Raw genomic sequence first — 24,825 nt, 5'->3', positions numbered from 1 at the left:
GGCCTTTATGACTTGCATCACCCTTGCTTCTTCTTTTGACTTGCCTCAGAGCAGTGACTTTGCTCCATTTCAGTGAGATGGGAAATAATGAAGGTTGATTATACGTGACCTCTCTATGAGGGACCGTAGGCAACACTGTTCTCTCTTTCATATCCCTTTCTCCTTTGTGCTCTCTTTACTTTTCCACACACACACTTTGATACGTACACCTGCTTGCTTTGTGATGTTTTATTCATGGGCAACTAAATATTTCCTGTTTGCAGTTTTTCCCTGTCATAGAAAGTTGTGGCTTTGCTTTGGTTTTTTTTTTTTATCACTTGATACAGTAAGGGCGATAGAGACTTGCTAATTCTGGGACAGATGCCAGATGCCATATTGGTGTCACATCTTCAGTTTGCCCTTTTTCAGGTGGGAATATTATTCATTAATAGGTCGAACTTGTGAAGTCTATTGTTTAACGTTCCTGCATCATGTTGGATTTCCTCTCACACCCACGTCTCGCTTCACAGCACCCGTTGCGCGTTTGCATACGTCACGCACACCCTCCCGAAAGACAGTTGGCTCAGTCATGTTTTATACACTGAATTTACCATAGGATTTATGGGCTCCGTCTAAATACTGTCAGGATCCTGTCCAGTAGAACACAAGACCTTGAAATGAGTCTTATTCGCTTGAGAGATCTGCCGATATGACTCAGTTGGTCTGGTTGTTTTCTCAATTACTCTTTAATGTCTTCTGATCACATTAGTGAAATACTGAGGAGGACATATCCTTTCAGAACAACCAGTTCCTGGGAGATGTTTCACACTTTGCTGTAATGACAATGCCTGATGAGTCTGTTACATTTTGCGAATGCAAACATTTTTTGAATTTCTCCCATGCTTTTCCTCCCTTATGCAATGCCTTACTGTCTCTATCAAAGGTCTTTTTTTCTCTCATTTTCTTTCCTCATCTCTAACCTTTTTCTCTTAACTGTTGAAGTATTTTCTGCACTATATGCATTTCACAGTTGAAGATGAAAAATAATGCATTCATTGAACCATATCTATGCCCACTAGAGTCGGTATAACTTAACCCCCTTTCATTTTCTGCAGCGGTTGCAGGCAAGACTCTAAAAGGGTTTAACATAAAAAAATATACAAAAAGAGGTATTGAAGACGGAGTAATGATGCTGAAAATTCAGCTTTGCCATCACAGGGATAAATTACTTTTTTATTTTTTATTTGTAATAATATTTCACAATGTTACTTTTTTACTGTATTTTTGAACAAATAATTGCATCCTTGTTGTTGAGCATAAGAGTCTTCTTTCAAAAAAAATCTTACCGACCTATTTGCATGTATGTCCTCTATAATATAATTGTGAATTCCTCACATTCAGTTCAAGTGACAGAAATGATGCCAACTCATGTCCAGCTGTGACTCAGAATATCACAATCGTTCTGTTTTTGTGGCCCCTTCACTCCATAGATCACGTCATTGTATTTACAGTGGGGAAATCGTATACAACCTTACCCTGAGGAAAGCACAAATAGGTCAGGTGGCAAAAACTCTGTGTACAAGTGCTCAAGTGAGCTTTGAGACGTGACGGTTCAGTAATCCAGGCGGCAGCAGTTGTCTTACTGTAATCTTTCACTTCTTGAACTGTAAACTTTCAACGAATACCAACAGAGTCAATGCAGCTTGTGCATGTATGTTGTCTTTCAATTTTTAATGTTCAATATTCTCAGAGTTTAAAAACTGCAAAACAATTTGGTGTTTTACTCTTATCTTTAAGTCATTAAGCAGGATAAGCATGAAAATAATCATTAACTTTTCCAGAGTTGTCCTTGACTTTACGTCCGGTCACATTGGACTGCAGGGTTTGCCTCCTGATTTCCCTCTGTTAGCTCAGATGTCAAATATGTCACGTTTGTGTGCTGTGTAAATCTCTCTCGTTTAAATCTAGATTGGCAATATTTAATTAGTCACGCTGGAATGTTTCTAATTGGGGATACGACCGGGTGTTGAGAACGGCTGATTTTCGTGTACATTTGTCTGGGTGAATGGAAGCGTGTGCGCTTGAGCGACGTGCCGTGTGTATTTGTAGTTGTTTGAGAACAGGCCTAGCTGAGGGTGTAAAACGCTGGTTTTAGCTGACCCGTGCCGACCCCTGGGCGCTTGGAAAGAGACGGATGGAGAGAAGAGAGGGCGTCGGGGTGGTGTGAATGGGAAAGACAGGCGGGATCCAGCTGATGGAGACAGCTGCAGCAGCAGGAAGAGACTTACTGGCTCCAGTACAACGAGAAGACTGGTGCACATCTCTCACTATGTCTCACTGTCAGTTTCTCCACTGTCTGTCAATCCGTCTGGAAATTCCGTCGACTCATTGGAATGTATTTGGAATGTTGCTGGAAAATAGGAGAAAATAAGTCTGAGAGAGTGACACTTAGTGAACTGAACGGGGCAGAGGTAAAGAAAACCTGTTTCTGTCCTTCACGGAAATCAATGACAGTTGTAACAGATATTGTCTTGTAAACTTGACACCAATGGGTGTAGCCCATTATGAATGCAGGATGAATCAGGATGAACAACAATAACTAATATTTTAGAATTTACATTTTCTTTGCACATAGGGCCTACTGATTAAAATGTGAAAAATCATTTCTTATTTCTACTGAAAAAAATGGAAATTTTACTTAATTGTCACGAAAAAATATATAAAAAAAATGAAAATGTAAATCATTTATTTTTTATATCCAAAATTGATTTTCCTATTTATTTATTTTGATTTCTGTAGTGACTTTTTCTTGACAGATTTGGTTAGATTCACCCTAGTGCCTTCCAAATTATAGAACGTTATAGAAAATAAAATTCCAGAAGATGCCTGTATGATGTACTAGTGTGCATCCATGCGTGCAAATATGGCTTGGTACCCTTTGTGCTATGAAAGAGATGTTTGTAATTATTCCCTTTCAACCTCTTTTATTGAAGTCAATGGGATAATGAAAAAATTAAAGGCAGAAACTACCACAGCTTCTTTTAAAATGCATGAATTTAAACGTTAAGTTGTAATGAATTTAGATGCTAGCAGTACAACTTAATATCAACAGTGTTGAGGGTAACGCGAGTTAAGTAATCAGATTGCTTTTTTCAAGTAACGCATTGTAAAATGCAATAATTAAATGTTAACACAAATATACTTTAATCTGTATTTAATATTACTTTATTAACTAATATCTTTGCTGCTGACATTTAATGGTCCAGTTCAACCATACCAATAAGAAAAAATGACTTTAGATGAACATAACATTATGTTTCATCTTTTTGTTTTTATTGCTGAAGTAGAAGTGTTCAACTTTCTTCTTCTACGTCCTATACTTCTGCAATAAAGAATAGCAGCAGCTGAAAGGTTTGTTTGAGCTGCACCCTCTAATGTAAAGAGCCTTTACATTTGGCAAAGATAGAACTTTTTATTTTTATTTTCTTATTAAAAAACAAACCAGCAAGCCCAGGTGAGAAAAAGTAATGCAAAAGTAATGTAACGCATCAATACAAATTAACTAAGTTACTTTTAGGGAGTAACACAATATTGTAAAGTATTACTTTTAAAAGTAACTTTCCGCAACACTGAATATCAAGTTGCATTTTTTTGACATTACATGTCCCAATGCTGGCATGTACTTTCCCATTGCAAAGTGCAAATATAGGGATATTTTATTCTTTGGAAAATAAAAATGGGTCATTATACAAGATGTGCAATAACAGTTCCACTTGCCATTTTCTATTCTTTCTTGTTATTTGAGTCCCACACATAATTTGAGGCATATTTGGGGGAGATATGTGCATGATAGCATCTCTCCAGATCCCAGAGAAAACAATGTGAGAGCAGCAGGGCACCATCAGTTGGCCAATCTCAACTTTTATAAAGAAACCCACACGGTTTACAAGAAATGATTCCTCCGTGACTCTGAAACCATTCCATCAGGCCACAGCATCGGCCCCCTTGACAAAACTGCACACAGCTGTAAGGATATGTAGGTCATGCCTTTGACTGGTTTTCGCATGTTTACATTCTTGTAAGAAAAGCGGTGTGCTGCATGACTTCATTTTCAGCTCCACAAAATCTTCGCCTTTGCTCTGCGCTAGTCTGGAATCATAGGTGCTATCTTTGCATTTTGTCCTTGACCTACAACAAGCAAAGTGAGCAAAGAAACTTGGGGTTGAGATCAAATCAATTTTTGGGGGGTATGCCTTTTGTGTCACTTTTTTTTTTTTTTCAGTTGTTAATACCAATTTAAAATTGAATTTTAAATATGAATAAAAAGGTTGTTTTTATTTTAGTATTGATATTCAGTCATTTTAACCATTAAATATGATGTAAAGTATTTCACAAAATACAGACAAAGTGACATGAGAATATTACAGTGTATATTGTTTGGATGACGAGACTCAGAATGAGTTTGCTATGGATTTGTTGAATATAAAGAGGTTTGTGTTCCCATTGTTTTGAGCATCTGTGTGGGGGTGTGTGCGGCCAGATAAACGAGTCAGGCGGACACGTGCTGGAAGGAGAGCTTTCATTCATGAATTATTCATTGGAAAAAAGATCTGTCTTCAAATCCAGTTTGATATTTTAGCTTTGAGGCATAAATCTTGAAACCAGCTCACATAATTGAGAAAGGCAGTGATTCACAAGAGAGCGGGGACGTTCAAATCCTCAGATGCTCAGAATAGCATATGAGTGCAGCGCACGAAAAAGCATCCTGATACTTTTTCACATTTGCCCGTCTACCATGTTCTCAGTCTGCTTCAGCGTCCCTTGAAAATAGTATCTAGCACTCCTTCCTCCTTCATCATCTGACAAAACTATGAGCAATATGAGACATTGATCTTTTGTTCCAGTTAACGGAATAGTTCACAAAAAATGAAAATGTATCATTTACTTACCCTCATGTTGTTTCAAACACGTATGACTTCCACAGAACGCAAAAAAAAGGAGCGTTCTATTCCAATCAGTTTCAATCAATGAGAACTAAGATTTTCAAGCTTCAAAAAAATAAAAAATAAAGTAGGTCATTCCATGTCATATAATACCTTTTGACTGAAATCGAAATCATTATTCAGTAATAATCATCCCCTCCAGTGAGATGTTATCCGCTTTGACTGGATCATTGAGTCAGAGTTGATTTGAGAACTGGATTAGTCTGATTCTTGAACACGATTCATACATCTTTTGTGAAATGGTTCAACCGATTCATCCAAAATCAACTGAAAAGATCTGAATCAAACCATTTCTTAAACTTTTATATTTGATCACCTCCAATCTTTAATTCATGGTTACAACCTCCTTTTTTGTAAAATAATTGAGATATGTATGGTTTGGTTTGCCGTTGAGTTGAAACAATGGCATTTTTTCCAAGGTTTGTTTCCTACATGAGGGTGAGTCTACTCTAGACGGAATGTTTATTTTGCTGTAAAATATCACTTTAATTTCTTATCACAAAGTTTTTTCTTATCCAGAAGGGCAAGAGCTAGACGTTATTAACTTTTCACAAATTCGCACACTCACATTTGAACAAAGCCAACTTTCTATGGATAAGTGAACAAAGGATCCTCTGTGTTCAAGAACTTTGAGAAGTTCCATGTCGGACTTGGCTCAGTCCACTTCCAGCACTGCGTGGTCCCTCTCCGGCCCGGCTCCCTCCCTCAGATTGGAATGCAGGTCTGCATTCTCCTTAGGGCAATCATACTGGAATGTTCCAGGCTTCCAGATGGTCCTCTAAGGTCCACGACTGTGGCAGCAGAGACATTCTTTGGCTACAGTAAAAGAGGAAATAAATGGTTTTCTCTTCTAACTCAGAGACCGATCCAAAAGTGTGGCAGAGGGAGATTTTTTTAGAGGATAAAGCAGAAGAGAAGAAAGGCTTGGATTCACACAGATGGCACATGCACGTTTGAAGGAAGCTCGGTAGAGAAGGGTTTTCATCTTTCGCAACCTGAATGTGTTATCTCTGAGGAACCATTAGAGCCTTGATGGATTTTGTTTTCAGTCTGTTTACTGCTTTCTTGGGTGTGAATATTTTTTTTAGTGTTTTTCTACAGCACTGTAACCTGCAGTTTCTGTTGAAGCTGATGTAGTGAAAAATCTGTCATTTACGCCCCCTCATGATGATATTTCTTACGTAGAAGAACATAGAACAAAGAATGTGTCTGCTCACTTTTTTATGCAGTTACAGTGAATGAGGACTGGAGCTTTCAAGCTTCAAACAGAACAGAGAAGCACCAAAACATATAAATATATCATCAAAATGCTCCATATGACTTATTTACTATATACTGTCTTCAGAAGCCATACGATATCTTTGTGTTATGAACAAAACAACACAAAAATAAGACTTGATCTCCTATTCTAGGAGTCTTGCGACCGAATCATTGAGATTCCCATTGAGAGGGAGTTGAACTTTAGATCTGGATCTGATTTGTGAACCGATCATTCACACTGCTTTTGTGAACTGGATCAACCGATTTATTTAACCAGACTCAGAAGAACAATTCATGAATGTAATTTCAGTAAATAATGAATACAATTGTTGTCTTCTCAAACTAAACTATTATATGAGTAATAAAGACTTTAGCATATATGGACAACCTTTATCAAACTTTCATGGTGTTTTTTTTGTCTAATTGTGAAAATAGCGACAAGGATATTCAAATAAAAATTTTTTTTAAAAGAAATTAATACTTTCATTTAGCAAGGATGCATTCAATTGATCGAAAGTGACAGAAAATGCATGTATTATAATGTTACAAAAGATGTTTATTTCAAATAAATGCTGTTATTTTGAACTTTCAATTGAAACAATCCTGAGAAAATAGAATCCAGAAAAATTTTAAGCACTTCTCAACATTAATAATGGGAAATGTTTCTTGAGCACCAAATCAGCATTTAGAAAGATTTCTGAAGACTGGAGTACTGACATTTTCACATTTTCAGACCTTTCAAATATATATATATATATATATAAAATTACTGACAGTGTGTTATAAAGAAGAAAGAAAGTCATACAGGTTAACAAAGGGTGAGTAAATAATAAAAGAATTGTAATGTTTGAGAGAACTATTCCTTTAAAAGGGAACTTGGCCTCTATAATTTTAAATAACTAAGACATTAGGTTCCTCTAAACAGAACTCCAGCATTCTTAATTCATTCCCTGCCTCACACCGACATTGTACAGATTTTTCTGCAGTGTGATTTTAAAAGTAACAGGCTTTTGGAATAATTCTGCATTTATGTTCGTGAAAACATTCCCAGCTGTTGTGATGGTAAATGAATTCATGAGCTTAGTTTAGGACACAGCAGTGGCCTTTTTCATCTCTGTGTTCTTTTCTCTCACCATTCCATGCCTTCCTCAGTCACTGGCAGATTGAAATAAGAGTTATGGTCCGTGTAAGTCTGTGGTGGTCTATAATGGTGTGTGATGACAGTGCGGCTTTACATCATGTGCACGAGGCTGATAGCAGTGGCTGGCCGCCCGCTTGAGCCGAGCTCAGGACTGTCAGTCACGTCTAGGGATTGAATGCCAAGTTTTATGATGGAACTCTGTTTGGACACTTTGGTCTAGCTTGCTCGCCCCAACTACTTTATTAAAGGGATATTTCACCCAAACATTTAGATTCTGTGTTCATTTACTGTCTTTCCAAACCTGTAAAACTTTTTTCTTATGTGGAACACAAAAGATGTTTAACAGAATTTTAAAAGCTCAAACCAGTTGGTGGAATAGTTTTGTAGTGGCTTGTTATTTTACTCTAATGTTCCTTGTTGGTCTAGCTCAAAGGTTAAACCTAAAGACGATCCCTGTCGGGAGTCAGCAGGAGCGAAAGGGTCGTCTGGAGATCGTTGACCCTTTATTGCCTTCTCACACGTTACTGTCATGGTATTTTAGTCATGCTTTGTCGGCCTTTTGGTAAAAGAATTTTCAGAAGAGCAAGTCAGAAGATGCTTTCGAGAGGGACACACATCTCTGTGTTCAAAGGAGATCTTGTTTTGACTGTGGCGCAAGAACACTCTAAATTAGCACCCTTGGTTTGTCCTCAAATTTACTTTACCATTTTATTTTACAGGTCCCTTTTGTGTCCTCGCTTTGCTGGCACATTCTCATGCAGACTTTAACAAACAGCAGCTAATTCGTCACGAAAGCTGCCAAAAAAAGCCAGTCATCCATGGAAAATTCCATCTGTTACAGCAGGTCCGAGCCGGTGCAGGTCCGTCTCTGTTTTCACAGTGTTGGGTTGTGATAAGACAGGACTGCACATAAACATCCACCTGCCAACTCACATATAGATAAAACAGGATGTCTGAATGTTTAGAAATGGTTGTAATTGCTATGTATGAAGAGTTCCAGATTGTAAGTATGTGAGTTGTGGAACTTTCTGTCTACGTTCTGACCAGTTGACTTGGCAACAATGAAGTCAACAATGACATGACTAACCCTGGCAGCGATAACCCTTCATCCCTGGCAGGCCACGTCACAGATTGTGCTCTGGTAATTGAGATGTAATGTGCCTGGTGCAGTTATATATAGATTGGAAAGTGCTTGGTGGTTAAAGTCAGATGAGGAGAAGACAAGCTTATTTATGTGCTAGAACTTCCTCCTTTACAAACAGCTTTACAAACATTGCACTCCACAAGCACATACTTTCGTGACTATTGACAAATGGTTTGATTAGTTTTCACTGTTTTTGCAAAGTCTTCATATGAAGCAATGAATTTACAAAAGGTCAGTGATTTCACTCTTTTAACTGGGGTAAAAGCTTGGGATGCTCCATTTTTTGAATTCTTGCAGATAATTACGTTTTTGCTAAATTAAGTGATAAATTACTGATATTCAATGTCTGCACTATTTGTTTAAACAAGTAAAAAATAAAAGATTAAAACCAATCATTTTAAACTCTACTGTGAGTTTAGGCATCACAATAGTATTGTACCGTATAAAAAATGGATATTCATTTTGATGTTTGCTAAGGATTACATTGTTTTTAAAGGTTAACTTTAAGTGAGTGTTATCTAAATGTAAAAATAGAGTAAATGAGCATGTTTAATTAAATAACATTACAAAAAATATATAAAATAAAATTTGATAGTGGTAGATATTGTTTAATTTATACAAGACAAAACAAATTTCGGAAGATAACCAATATAGGATCAATATATTGTGCTTCCCTTGTCACTTTAACACACACCATTGAACTAGAGGGTTCTGGGTGGTTGCTAGGGCATTTCTAATATGGTTGCTATGGGGTTTGGGATGGTTGCTGGGTTATTTAATAACCAAAGTCAAAAAAGTGCCCACCCATGATATTCTGGTCTCTATATGGCTATTTTCTTTAACCTGATTTTTTTCCACCACCTAAAAATTGTACTTCCGGTTTCTTGTTTAATACACACCCTTAGACATACAAATGCTTTTATTTATGTTTTTTTATTGTCTATTCTTCATATTGTAGTTCTCTTCTAATACACTGCCCCAGTCACATTCTCTGAACTCTTTTTTGGCAAGCTTTATAACAGAAGGCTTGTTGTTGTTGTTGCAGGTTCGATAGACCTGCTGTGCGTCATTTGAAAGCTATTGATTTTCCATTTTGTAAGTGTGCTTTAATTATATTTTTAGAAAGTAAATGCAAAAAACACCACCTCAGTTTTCCTTCAACCTCGGGAAGTGATATTGGATTTAAATCACTGCAAAAGACAGACTGCATCGGTAATGCAATACTTACATTGATTTCTTTTGGAGAGAAGTAGAAGACGGACAGGATTGGTAGAAGTATTCTTTTTGTTGTTGCTTATGAAGGACTGTGTGGAGCTGAATGGACAGTGGCCAGTTTATGCTTAACCCCACAGAGTAAGAGGACATTGTTTATTCAGTCTATTCAAAGCCACTGACTAAAATACACTAGTAGAACTAGTTTTAGACAATAGTAATTGAACACATTTAGACACTTTCTTTTATAGAAACTGGACAATGTTGATGACTTAATCAGTGTTTGACTACATTGTAAAAAAAAAAAAATCTGTGCAATTTACAGCAAAAAAAAAAACGTCAGTTGCCAGAAATTTACTGTAAAAAAATACAGTATCAACATTTTAGGTTTTACGGATTTAACTTAAACTTAAAGTAAAAAAACAAAAAAACATGATATAATGATAATATAACTGATATAAAGTTAATATACCAACCTATTGAAGTACTAATATCTGTTTGTGTTTTGTACCTCTGTAATACACTAAAAACCACCAATAACCGGTTATAACGGGAGTCCAGAACTCGAACTTGATAGCTCCAGCGATTATAAAGGGAGGACTCTGATCGCTTTCTATATAATGTAATCACAATTTCAATAACAGATTATTTTCATGCTACTCAGAGAAACAATGTGAAGTTGCCAGTTTAGTCACTGGCTTGATTTACTGACGCATAAACAGCAATAAACGATTTTGATACAAAGAACGTCTGACTGTACATGAATCATTACTTCTCAGAAATCACTGGTCACAGATCAGGCATTATAATTAACACGGTTAATTATATGTTGGTATGTTGTGGCATTACTGTCGGGTCCATATCTTACAGTAAAAGTCTTTTTGCCGAAATCGAGACTGATTTACCAAAGAATCCAGTGAAATGTACCGAACAAACAAATAATGCTCTACCGGGAAATTCACAATAAATAAGCACTCTCCTAGCATCAGGGTCCTTTGGAAGGTAATGTTACTTTTAGTCCAGTGATCCTGTATCGCTCTTCTCTCCTTCTCATCTCACTTACACGCCAGTGGGTGGGACGGAAGGTGTGATAAAGTAGAAGCAGACATTGATCTGATTCTGCAGAGGCGGTCTTTCGTTGCACTATTACATGTGACAAAATCCAAAATGAGTCATTTTCAGAGCTTGGTTTCATTAAAAGCTGTTTTTGGACTAACGATTAAGTTTTACGTTCTAAAACTTAGAGGATGTTTTTAAAGTATAATGACCTCTTACATGTCAAAAGATCAAGGACAATTTGATTCTTCAATTCATGACCCCTTCAAAAATGCATATAGCACGGGAATTGAAGATCAGATTTATAGATCAGCTCCACTCACAAGATTGATAAGACTATTTTTGCCTTTCTATTAGAGCTACGAAAGGAGAAGGCAGTTCTAGGAGATGTTCAGGATGTGGTTTTTAGTGTTTTGTGCAGCCTAAACATGCAATAATTGGGACGTCTCACTGTTTTTTTTAGCATCTTGCATCAAAGCATTGTGCTTTTTAAGACAAGACAGAGTGTTTAACTTTCTGTCTTCAGCAATTGTTTGAGAGCCTATTTTAATAGTTCCACAGTTTTTTCTGTCTGGTCGTAGCTCACTAAGAGTCACAGTCACCTTCTCAAGCTGAAGAAAAGGACACAGTATTGATCATGACGGGACACAGATCAATAGGAAGATAATCACTCTTGACCCCAGTGCCTCTGTGACCTGTAAGAGGGCATGCATGGTTCTTTGTGCTGATAAAAAATGTATAGAGACGTAGTAAGGAGAGGTTTTGTTTGTTTGATTTATTTTGTGTGTTCTAGAGCAGGGAAGGTATCATAGTCTCGGGGGGGACGACAAGTCATAGTCTGTTCTTTGAACTCCTGGTACAGCTGTCACAGCACAATGTGACACCCTAGTATGGCAGCATAGGACAATATGATGGACGATTTTTACACACACACACACACACACACACACACACACACACACTCCAATTCTTCACATGAGCAGTGGACTATAAACTAGAGATTTAATTTTCTAGTTGGCAGTCTTTCCATGATTTGTAACCAGAGTTTTCTGTCAGTAGGAGTGTGTGCATTTTGCATCATTTTAGTGGTGCTTGCTTGGACTTATTGCTCATACTCAGGGTTAGGGATTTTAACAATGCCTTAACCATAAGCATTCAACTTTGGCACATAACTAATACCTATTTAGTGACACTTCAAATCATGCTGCTTAGATTATTTCTTTATTATTTTATTTATAAATGTATACATTTTGTTTTGTTTTGTAACCAGCCAGAACACCCTAGCATCCACCTAGCGACATGTTAAAAACCACCAAGAGAGAAACTATGAATATTGTCTTCCGAAAATGTAAGAATCTAGTCGATCATTTATTCTGAAGACCTTTATCCTTCAGAATAACATGTGACGCTCCTTGTCAAACTCCCCTTCCCCCATATATCTCATTTTAATATCATCTATGTTTCCCTTAAAAATTTATTTTCATTTTCCTCTTTTACTCTCTATTTGTCTCATAAATCTTTGGCGTATCTTTGAAGTCAATGTTCACATCTTCACTAATGTTTCTGATTGAAACCCCTGGGTCTGTTTATTTCACTATAGCTTTGCATGTTATTATTTCCTGATTTCATTTTTACAAAAATATCACTGGTTTTATAAACTGAGGGACAAAAGAAATCCAATTCACCCTTTATTGCTATAGGTGAGATATTTTTTCATTATTATTATGGCAGAGTATCAAGCCTTGAATTTTACACAGGGGAAAGAGAAAGCGAAATTGTATTAAGGTATCTTGATATCATCCCACTGCAATCCATTTCCTCTGAGCTTAACTGGGATTTTCTTTCCCACATCCAAGCTGATGATGACTCTGCTTGTGATGCATGTCTCCTAGGCGGTGACCTTGAATTCTCTTTTTCTCTCCTTTTAGTAGGTACATAACCGGTTCTGATGAAGAGTAAATTACTGTTCTCCTTCCTAATGTGGGACCTCACTTCATGCTGGCATTTTTCATTAGTATGATACTGGGAGTGATTTTTCACACCTCCTATCCACCTTTACATGTTTTCCATAACTCTTTGATGTCATTCGTTCCCTTCTCTTTTTACCCTTCAGATTCCTGCTCCACTGCTCTTCCATGATCAAAGGTCCTTTTGAAAGGGAGAAGATATTAAAGGGTCCAGACTTTTTTTGCATGGCAGAAACCTTACATGTGAGCTATTAAAATCCCATTTTAACAAAGTAAAAGGCAGGGAACATTTAAAGTGTACTGAATTAGATTTGAATTAAATGTGGACTTGCATTTAAGGTATTAAAAAAGTATTAAAATACCATCTAGATATGTAGAGATAGCTCTTAGTAAGCAATGTGCACAATAAAAGTGTGAACTGGCAAATTCAAAACATTTGTTTGTGCTGACATGAGTTTGGGGTGGAGCTATCTGTTTGGCTGACCAATAATAGATGGGTGAAACAGTCATTATTTTTTTGCAATTCTGTTTGGTAATTGGAGCCTAATAATGTTAAAATGAGTTTATTAGCTTTAAAAGGGTTAGTTCACCCAAAAAATGATTATTTCAATCATTATATATAAAATTATTATTTACCAACGTGTGTGTGTGGTAAAAGTCGATGGAGTCCAAAGTTGTTTTGGATCCCCTTGACTTTCATTGTATGGACAAAAACATTATTTTATTAACTATCGATTATGTTCAACATTTGTACAAATACATTCAGTGAATGATGGCAGAACTTTTATTTATTGTTTATTATTTTTATTTATTTACAGTTTATCTATCTATTTATTTATTCACTTCTAAGAGCTTCTTCTAGAACAATGGAACTTTGTTCTTTTTCTGAGAACCTTGCAACTGTCATTTACCATCTGGTATTGATAGAAGTTGTGGGTCTTTTGGGAAGGTTCCTCCCATCGGTTCTTTTTCTCAGCTCTCTCCTGCTGATTCCTGAATGACGTCTTTTCCTCCGTGTGGGAATGCACTGTGTTGTAACTGCATCCAGATGTTTCCAATGTTGACTTCAACCAAACTCAATAAACTTTCCATTCTCTCTAGGGTTAAAAAGAAAAGCAACACTCAACATCTGCAAGAACGTTATGTTGAAACTAGTGAAATCATCGGGGTGTTGAAAGCAAGACTCTAGAAGCACTTCAGATCGTAACCTGTTTAAGAAAGACTTTCAGCTTTCTTGTCTCAAAACACCCAGTTAGTGTGCGGGTTAGGACAACAATGCCTTAGTTTTCCCCATTTAATCCTCAATCCTAAATCCTGTTCAAGAGTTTATGGGTGGTCTGGGAAAGTCCTCTGCCTTCAGAAAATACATATTTTCTGAAGCAAATATGAGCAAAAAATAATTTCCTTTAGGGTTTGAGGAGATCGATTGGTTTAAAGTCAAATGAATTTGAAGTGATTTGAGGTTAGAAAGATGATGACACAATTTTCAGTTTAAAGCAAATAATCTGTGGAAGGAGCAGCTCGATTGGACGGCCCAAACTTGAAGCGAATACTCGTTCTGTAATATTTAACAGGAAGATGGTGTGGAATAGAAATGTTGTGTCATTCTCAAAAGGCTCTTAATTTCAGGTTAGAATTGGCTTTGGTCTGTGTGGATATGATCTTCCACCATATGCTGCCATAATGGAGCCATCTGTGATCAGATCTTCCAGCCAAGATGTCACACACCGATGTTAACAGTGACAGGAGTGGATGCATGAACCTGGGAGACCAAGGTTGGTCATATGAAGCCTTCAGGGCTCCATTTTCATGAGTTTTTCATCTAAATGAGTGACACTAAAGTCAAGAACTGCCTCTGTTCATTAGGCAGGGAGAGTTGTTGTAGTCCACCAAATTATATTCCTAATGATTTGTGGAAACAACAACAAAAACGTAGGCAACATTGCAATGTGATTGCTTTTTTATTTGGTCATTAAATGGATAGCATGCAGGAATGGAAATTCTGTTATGCCAAACCTGTATGACAACATGAAAGAAGATATTTTGGAAAATGTTTTTTTTTTTTTTTGTCCTTACAATGAAAGTCACTGGGGTTAAAAGTTGTTTTGGACCCCACTGAGTTTCATTACATGCAAAACTAATTGAAGTGCTCTACAACATGTCTTCTTGTGTTCCACAGGCTCTGCTGATTAATGTAGCACCCGGCCTGGAGCCGCATCATCCCTCAGAAGTGCTTGCTCATGAGAACATTAGTGGACTTTGTCTAAACTTGCAGACCTCACGTTGACCCGTTTGTCATGCCCTTTCATCTTTGACCTGACACCCTTTCCTGGTAGAGGCAACAGTAGCATTGCTAAACGTATGGCTGCTTTTGCAGCTGTTGAGTTTGAACCCTTCAGCAGTCATTAAAGTCTTCTGAAAGTACTTTGTTATACTGACCAATTATATATTGTAATAACAAGATTAGAGTTTAGACAATAATTAGACAATAATACAAATAATTGTAATAACATAATTTATGAGAAAAAATTTGTCTAAGAGGAATGGATCAGATTGAATAACAGATTTTGGGGGGTTTTGCAAGCTTTTGGACATGGGATATTTTCGCAAATGTGACTGTAGATTAATTTCATTATTCGAATATTCAATTATTATAATCATTCAGTATGTTGTTGAAATGTATACTTTGGTTACTGGTTGGTTTAAACCAGTGTTATTATTAACTAATCTATAGTTTTCATTAGTTGAAGCTGAAATAAAATAAAATAAAATATTAGATGAAAAACGTTAACTTAATTAGAAATTAAACTAACTGAAATAAGTTTAAGTACTAAAATGTAAATTAAAGCTAAATATTTTTTTTTTTAAACAAAAAACTAATAAAAATGGCAAGCACATAAAATTACATATGCAAACTAAAATTTAAAGGAAACCTAGATATAATTTTAATTATATGAATATTATGAATGATATGAATATTAATCAAATATTAATAAATCCTATAATATTATATACATAATAATACTAAAATAACACTTTGTGTTAATAATGATAATTAGTGGTTCGAAGCATTAACCCAAAGTATAAGCAATGGTAAACGTGATGCTTGCTTGAGCTACAGGAGTAAATATAAGGCTGTATCTTCAAGTCAGCAGAGATATTTATCAATATGGAAGAGGATTGTCTGGTCCAGTATACAGTCCAAAGTATATCTGAGCACTACTTAACAAATGATCAGGCAGAGAGGCTCATCTTTAAGCCTGCATAACACAATTCTTCTTCCTCCCCAGTCTTGGAGATGCTTATGTTTCTGAGAAGTAGAGGGAATGTAAGTGGGTGGGCAAGAGAGAGCAAGAGTGCAGGGCAGGCATGGAGCCAGACATCCAGTTCATGAAAGAGCTATGATAAAATATCCCAAAGCCTAAAAGACCCACTAGCACTGTATGAATGCCTCCCTTCCTCGAAAATGATGGTTATGTCAGGACAGCGCACTCCAGTTCTGAGGAATGGCTTTCAACGTTAGAATGAGGACCGGCTGGGTTTTGTTCTCAATCGAAGCGGTCGCAGCCTGCCAAGGCTTTTTAATAAAGAGGGGCAGATTTATGCCGACATCAAAGTGAGATGCTAAATGTCTGACATTGTTCATCTACCCGGTGCCAAACTGTATGGAAAGGGCAGAGCATGATATATGATAGTGGTATTATCAAACATTTGAAGACACTCGTTCTTCTGAAGACACTTCGCACAAACCATTTGCAGATGACTTTCAAGGTCACAAGTTCTACGTAGATTTTTAACCTTGGCTAGCATGTGGAATAATTTGACTAAATAAGTATTTTTGTTTGAGAAAGATTGACTTTATAATGGAATTACACACTGGTTACAAATGAAAGAAAAATAAAAGCATATTTCTTAAAGGTCCACAATGTAACTTTTGGACCTCTAGCGGTTAAAAAATATAAGAATATTGTTTTGGTTGTTCTTCGGCTCTGCGTGACTGTGCGGATGAATAGATAATGCTTTACTATGAACTCTGTTAGAGAGCTACATATGGCAATTTATCTGTTCAATAACATATACTCACCTGTTGAGTAATAAAAACAGCATCTCCGTGTCGCTTTTGCAACATTTCAAATCCATCAGTTCTCGCCATCTCCAAAAAGCCCATCCAATGTTGATTCCTGTTTTATTATGAGCTGTGTCACGTTCTGTTTTTGCCAGCAGATTCTCCTCTGTTCAGCCTATTTTTTAAAACGGGTGATTCCCTGGAGGTTCAAGAATTAGCATGTCCAGTTCAACCTTTCTCACTCATTGTGACAACTAACCTATGGCACTTCCACTCTATGCATGCGTCAAAATAGCCGGAGCAACTTTTCTCTATTTATGGATATGACGAGACACGGGCGAGTGACTTATGTGAGCAATTTCCTGCAAAAACCATCCCATCCGGTCTAAAATATAAACGCATAATAGGCTTACAGTGAATCAGGGTAAGACAAAAACACTTTTGATATAAGGATTGATGATGTATTGACTTTTGAAGAAAAAGGTTTCATAGTAAACCTTTAAATTAAAATATTAAATAATTCAAAAATGTAAAAATAACATTATTAATTATAAGTTGATTGAATGATTGATTGATTAGGGGGCTTTTTAATTATGAAATGGACTTTTGAAATAGGATTTTTGTTTTGCGCTAAGAGTTATGGTTTGATTAGCAAGGCCACAGGGTTGAAAAAATTAATTGTATATAATTTAATTGTATATAATATCATTATTATTGGTTCTTAAAATCATGAAATTTACTTTCAAAAAGGGATTTTCCCTGTTTTTCCTTCTGTGGTCTCAGAATTAACATGGCAACAGAAAATGCCAAATCTGCCAAATTTCCATATTTCTTTGATGTGATATCCTCTCTCTTTTTTTTTTACTAAAGTCTTTGAATCGACAGAGAGGATGGGGTGAGTGATTGCAGTGGAGATGAAAGTGGAATGTTTTGAGACTGTTGTCTGCTGTCAGGATAAGAGATGTGTCTTATCATTGTGTGCTGGAGTGTTTACTGAATCCATGAGTGACTGATACGCACGCGTTCCCGACAGCAGATCTTCGGGATTGTAAGTGAAATGTAAAGTTCAAGTCATTCCTTTTAGATTATGCTGTCCCTTCCTCCACAGCATGTCTTGTTTCCAGTGGAAAACACTTGGTACTGATACTGTGAAGGTCCTATCTATGCGCACTCACTGAAGAGAGCTTGCGTAAGTAGCAATCAGAGGTGTTGCTCTTAGTGATAAGACGGTTGTCTCAGCTGTCCCTGTGTTGGCGCGCTCATTTCCTGAGGTGTTGTCAGGCTGTGTGAGCACTGTAGAGTTGACAATAGACCATCTGCCTTGTGTATTTCACAAAAACTACAGTTATTGCTTATCACCTCTAGAAAACAACCAATTCCACTGTTTTCCCCAAGCAGGGGTGCAAGTTATTTTTTTTATTTTTTTTACTATGCTATGAAATATCTGTGTATATTTTTTTCTTAGTTAGTTTTATAGATTGTTATTGTGGTTTATAATACATTTCTAAATTACAAATTTTGGTTATATTTTTTTATTGTTATTCTCTCATACATTTCTACACTCTTTATCAGTAGCTGTACCTATTTTCCATCCACCTATTTTTTTGTGCATTTCGGGTTATCGCATAAAAAAGCATGTATGGATGAGCATAAATTCTAAAAATGCGTATAAAAACGTAGGCTCTCAATTGAGGCGGATACCATATAAATCCCTCAATAAACAACAAAAACCTTTGCCTAAACAGAGAATGTGATTGGAAATCTGGACTAGCAACCAGCATACCAATTTCAATTTCACAGCATCTCAAATGTTGGTTTGGTCATTCTGAAATGCTTGAGCCAAAGTCTTTCATCAGAATGATTTGGTATAATGTCCCAGAAGTGTCTCACATGATTGCGTTCCCAAACACCAGGCATCCGAACCCAATATAACAAGAGAGTGTTTATTGTGCTTCATCTGCTCTGAGATGCAAATCATTCATTATGTTGGATAAAAGAGCCACAGTTGCTTCCCCAATTGCAGAAACTTCCATTTTTATTACAGATATTTTGCATCAATTTCCCAGGAAGTGAAGATTTTGTTCTCTTACAAATGTGCTTTATTCACAAATGTTTTGTGCGAAATTCCAATTTTGCACACAAGTTAAATTCACAACTTTGGATTGAAACATAAATTATGGAAAAACATTATGGAAAACTTAATTCAAATCTTAAAAGGTTTTTATTTAAAAATGGACCTGTGGTGAGATATTTAGACTTTAGAAATGTGTTCGAAAATATTATTATTATTTCTAATAAATTTATAAATTCTGCATCAGTTACTAAATTAAAAGATTTTCTCTCAAATAAAAATGATGAGGTAAACCCATATTCCTTACATGACAAACATTGACTAATACTAATCCTCTTGATATAAACCTATACTCATTCTATTTCAGGGTTCTGAAAGCCCAAGTATTGGCAACGGATGTGACACGAGAGTAAAGGTGATGATACACAGGGCAACTTTTTGGGCAATGTTGCTGGGCAATGTTGCCGTCAACGGGCAACAAGATGAGACACAGGGCCCACGACCGTTTTCAATGGCAAAGTGCCAAAGCAACAATAGTTCGGCAAGATTGCCCAGCAACATTGCTCTAAAAGTTGCCCTGTGTATCATCACCTTTAGAAGATTGAAGTTGATCACTGGTTTTGTGGACTGAATGAAAATTCAAAACCCTGCCACTCTCTATGCAGGCTGAGAATTGTGTTTAGATGAGGGTTTAAAACAGGATTATGGGTTTCAGGTTAGAGCTTGATCTTTATATGTGAGCAACATGAGAATCCTTAGAGACGTGATGCTCAGAAGTAGCGTCTCCTGCTGGATTCTGTTCTCCTTTGCTTCTCTCTCACACGCATCTTTATACTTGATTTCCTCCAAATGTATAGCAGCTACAGATAAGAGACTTTTCCCAGTACACATGATGGTTTTCCTTTTCATCCTGTTATTCAAACACGCATGAAGTAAACACACATATGGGATTTCATGAGATAATTATCTAATGATTCAAACTCTCCACTGTTTTCTTCACTTTGTTCCTTTTAGATTAAAAAAAAATGTTTGTGCTAAATCTGTTCAGATCCAGTATACATCATTAACTAGTCAGCTTTGCACACAATTTCATGCACTCAACCAAGTGATTATTAGTTTTTTATGCAGTTTTTTTTTTTTTTTGTAATGTAGACTTACTAGTGCAATGCATAGTATTTTTGTTGCACATTCTACTTATTATATGCTGCGTTTGTAATGCATACTGTCTGGTTTAGTCTAGTTGTGTAGTACATATTTGTAGTAGGCATACTATTTTGTATGTAGTTTTCTAGAGCACTTTTATATTTTACTGCACACACTTCGATTAAAATTAACTTTTGTTAGTATGCACTAAGGGTGTGCCTGAAGCCGAATACAAAATTCGGAAAGGAAATAACACATTCTACGGACATAGTAATGGAAAAAATATGAGATGGGAGGAAAAAGTATATTTCAATGCTTTCGCGTCTCGCATAATTATATAGTTGAATAATTATATTGTATATAATTTGCGGGCATCGGAGCCGTAATCAATATGCGGGGTATTGAAATTGCGCTAACACTTTATTTTAATGTGTCCTTGTTACACGTTACATGTATTTACTGTAGTAATAACCAAAATTAGGCAGAATTGTATTCAACCAACCCTAAACCAAACCCTAATCCTACCTTAACCCTATAGTAAGTACACTTAGTTAATTACTATTACTAAATGTGTCCTTGTTACACGTTACATGTATTTACTGTGGTAATAACCAAAATTAGGCAGAATTGTATTCAACCAACCCTAAACCAAACCCTAATCCTACCTTAACCCTATAGTAAGTACACTTAGTTAATTACTATTACTCAGTACTTAAATGTATAATTACTGTAACAGGGACACATTCAAATAAAGTGTAACCGAAATTGCTTTGGAATGTGCGCACGCTTTTCACTTTCGATTTCGAATTCGCGATCACGTACTCTGTGTATAGGAAGCGGCTGTTCTGACCACACATTTTACAAGATAATATATTTGTCAATGACGCTCAAGACCTGTTGCGCATCAAATCCTCTACCTGGGCAATTAATGTAATGTAACCTACCTTAGCAAGCCAAACCACGTCCTTTTAGGGGCTCCGTAGAATGCGCTATTCATTTTCTATGCTTTTTTTAAATAAGGTGTTCAGCTTTGGGCATGTATATTTAACTATTTAAGAACTTTCCTGATGCTAGTGGTAGTATGACTTTGAAAACACAGTGCAACCAGAAGCCCATTGCAGGCCAAAGCTGCTTTTTTCAAATTCTGAGTGTGCAGCTCTCCGTCCCTCTTATTCACTTTATCACTGTCAATTTTTCCTCACCTTTTCTGTGACCAAAGGACCTCCTCGTTTCACAGTACTGCAACAGTCCATTTTTGTCTTGGTTTTGTCAAGGAGAACTGCTGTACTCGCAACCTCACCATATGTGTTCAACCACGTGCCAGCGAGTGAAATGAGTATGCCGCTGCAATCCATAAAGTTCATTTCTGCATAAGTTGGCATTCTTTTCATGCTCTCACATCCACATAACAAACTTGCCCAATATCGACTTATCGATTACTCGTTCATAACTTCTCTGATTGCAGGATACAGGAAACTGAAGCACGTAAAAGGCTATTTCCCTTCTCTCTGTATTCCTTTGTCGGTTTGAACTCTGAAGTAGAATGTCATTTTTATAAGTGCCTGACTCAGTGTAATGGATTTTCAGGCCTGCTTGAATGGATGCAGGGAAAAGACGACATTTGAAGAATTTTAAAGACAAAGACAAGTTTTAAAATGTATAACAAGGAGCGATTAGAACTGGAGTAATAATGTTGGAATCTAGACTTTTTTTTTATATCAAAGAATATCCATGACATCAAAGTAAGTACAAATGAAAGTGCTTCATTCCAAAAATGATCTTTGTTACTGGGATTTAGCTTGCACGGCAGTGAGGGAGTGTTCTTTGTGTTCAGTCCTTTGTCCTTTCATTATCTCAGACTCAGACCAAAACTACCCTGCACAGACAACTTGAGATGATCAGTGATCACACACCCATCATTTGTAAGCAGACACAAAGAGAACCAAACATTACATGGCACACATAGTATGCACACAACAGCACTAACCGCTAAATATGTTCCATGCACACGGTTAGACAAGGCAAAGTCACTGTATACTTATTTTCTTAATTTTCTTAATTTCTCTCTCTCTCTCTCTCTCTCTATATATATATATATATATATATCATATCACAATCAGTATACTCACTGAGAAATAGATGAAGGCACATGGTTTGCTGTTCTTTTTTTATTAGGAAACATTCTGGTAAGGATTTAGAGATCACTAGAGAGGAGGAGTCACAGTGAAACTACAGTTTTATTTCTGGTGGGAATTACATGCCTGTTTATTTTTGCTGAATTGGTAAGAACATAAAAGGGGAAATATGAAATAATTCCCAAGAAGCTCGTTTATAAATAAGCTACTTGCTGCATTCATTATCATATTTTCATGGCTGTTTGGATCTTGAGCCCATGAAAACAAGATTTGTGCTTTATCTCTGCGGAGGTGTGTGTTTGCATTTGCGTGTGATGGAGTATCTGTGTCAAATGGGAAAAAAACAAGCTAATGATCCTGCATTGTTTGCAGTAAAACAAATAATAGCTTTTCAGACCGATGATAAAATGCGTGAAGCTATCATGGCTTTCATGGCTATCATCTATTGTTCAGGAGATATCACGCTCTTCTTCTCACAGCGGGGAACTATGTGAGCTCTCTTAGTCATGTCTTAAAGTTCTACTTCTTGTGTACGTTTGGGTCTCTTTGTATTCATAGTGTGTTTTTTCTCTCTGCAGGGCTGCTGATCGGATCTGGATGTGCCCTGTATCCTTTAGGATGGGACAGTGAAGAGGTCAGGCAGACTTGCAGCAACAGTTCTGACCAGTTCGATCTTGGTATGTTGGTATATATATTGAGACGCAAAATTTCACATTATAATTTAGGCCTATTTAAGGCAAAGTAGGGGTGTACTAATATATTACAAATATTAGATCTCAATCTACATTGTATGAGACTTATTACAATTTATATACACTAACATTTAAAAGTTTGGCATCAGTAAGATTTTTTTAAAGAACTTAATACTTTTATTCAGCAAGAATTTTATTTTATTTATTAATTGATCAAAAGTGACAGTAAGACATTTATAATGTTCAAATAAATGCTCTCCTTTTTCCACAAAAATATTCAGCAGCACAAATGTTTTCAACATTGATAATTATAATAAATGTTTCTTGAGCACCAAATCCTCATATTACAATGATTTCAGAAGGATCATGCGACACTGAAGACTGGAGTATTGATGCTGAAAATCCAGCTTTGATCACAGAAATAAATTACATTTAAAAATATATTAAATAGAAAACAGTTATTTTAAATTTTAATACCTTTTGACAATATTACTGTTTTTATTGTATTTTTGATAAATGCAGCCTGATAAATGTATCTTAACCAACCCCAAATATTTCAAAATTTGATTTTTCACATTTTGAAATATTGTGTGTGTGTGTGTGTGTGTGTGTGTGTGTGTGTGTGTGTGTGTGTGTGTGTGTGTGTGTGTGTGTGTGTGTGTGTGTGTGTGTGTGTGTGTGTGTGTGTGTGTGTGTGTGTGTGTGTGTGTGTGTGTGTGTGTGTGTGTGTGTGTGTGTGTGTGTGTGTGTGTGTGTGTGTGTGTGTGTGTGTGTGTGTGTGTGTGAGAAATCTAATTTCCACAAATATTAATAATGAAATAATAAATAAAAATATTAAAAATAATTAAAGGAAACAAATTCTGTACCATGGTTAAAATACATGAAAACATTTTATTTTTGTTTAAAAATAGTTGGGCCAACTTTTGAATATGTGGTTTATGTTTCTTCCAGGTTCTTGTGAGATCGGATGGGCTTATTATTGCACCGGGGCTGGGGCTGTGCTGGCCATGCTGTTGTGCACGTGGATGGCATGTTTCGCAGGGAAGAAACAGAAACACTACCCTTACTAAACATGAGGAAGACAAAACAACAGTAGAGGAAACTATGAACACCACATATACGGGCATGACTTTCATTCTCCGATTCAGAGAGCTTGTACATCCAGTCCGCTTCCCTAACACTTATCATATACAAGGAGACATGACTGAACGGTGACCTTTCCACGGCAGTTCCCTCTTGAGATTTTTTCTGTGACCGACCTTTGACCTGCATTGGAATCTTTTGCATTTGAAATGATCAAAAAGAAATGTCAAATGACGTATTGACTTTTGACCTTTTTAGTTGAAAAGGACTTACTGTATTACTCTCATTTATCTGTTGTGTTTGTGTAATAACAGTATTCTTGGTGGCTTAAGTTGTTGCATTTTAGTACATTGTGATATTATAATAACCTACTCTATATAATGCATTCAATCATGTCCTGTTATTGACTCAAATGTCTCCGCTGCAACAATATACATCTCAAACAGACTGTGTATTTGCCAATATATTGTCTGATATATTTGTCTGTTATTTACAACTTTTATACTGTATATCACATGCATAAATGCCCATTATATTTCACTGTATTTGTAAATAAATACTGTGAGTTGTTGAGCATAAATCATTCATGTTAGTGCATTTGTGTTTTTAATGCCTTTTATTTTAACCTTAAACAGAGACTCAGTAAACGTCATTTCTTATCTGCATGATCTGTGTATTTTTAACCTGCATGTATCTTTCTCTTTTCGAATGATGGATTGCCTCGTGTTAATTTCCGACAGGGAGATGCAGTGCTGGAGAGTTCGCCGCTGGAATGTGAAACTGCAGGGATCCACACTGCAGGAAGATGTAAAGGCTGATCAGAAGTTATTGACGATCTGCTGTTCCCATTTAGCACCATCAGCAAACAGTCAC

At 36.4% G+C, this 24,825-nt stretch overlaps 1 protein-coding gene across 1 annotated transcript in view; it reads left to right on the top strand.

Moving 5' to 3' along the window:
* lhfpl6 (LHFPL tetraspan subfamily member 6) overlaps window positions 1–24,400 on the top strand; it is a 28,318-nt gene extending 3,918 nt beyond the window's left edge. Inside the window, exons 3-4 of the mRNA XM_056271519.1 lie at window positions 22,756–22,854; window positions 23,821–24,400. Coding sequence (XP_056127494.1) covers window positions 22,756–22,854; window positions 23,821–23,939 — 218 coding nt within the window. The 3' untranslated portion in view covers window positions 23,940–24,400. The remainder of the gene's footprint in view (window positions 1–22,755; window positions 22,855–23,820) is intronic.
* Window positions 24,401–24,825: the final 425 nt, after the last annotated feature.

This window comes from Rhinichthys klamathensis, unplaced genomic scaffold, assembly GCF_029890125.1.
Source record: "Rhinichthys klamathensis goyatoka isolate OS25496 unplaced genomic scaffold, OSU_Roscu_1.1 h1tg000321l_1, whole genome shotgun sequence".
NCBI lineage: Eukaryota > Metazoa > Chordata > Actinopteri > Cypriniformes > Leuciscidae > Rhinichthys > Rhinichthys klamathensis.
Note: the sequence above shows the minus strand (reverse complement) of the source record. Positions and strands in the feature narration are given on the sequence as shown.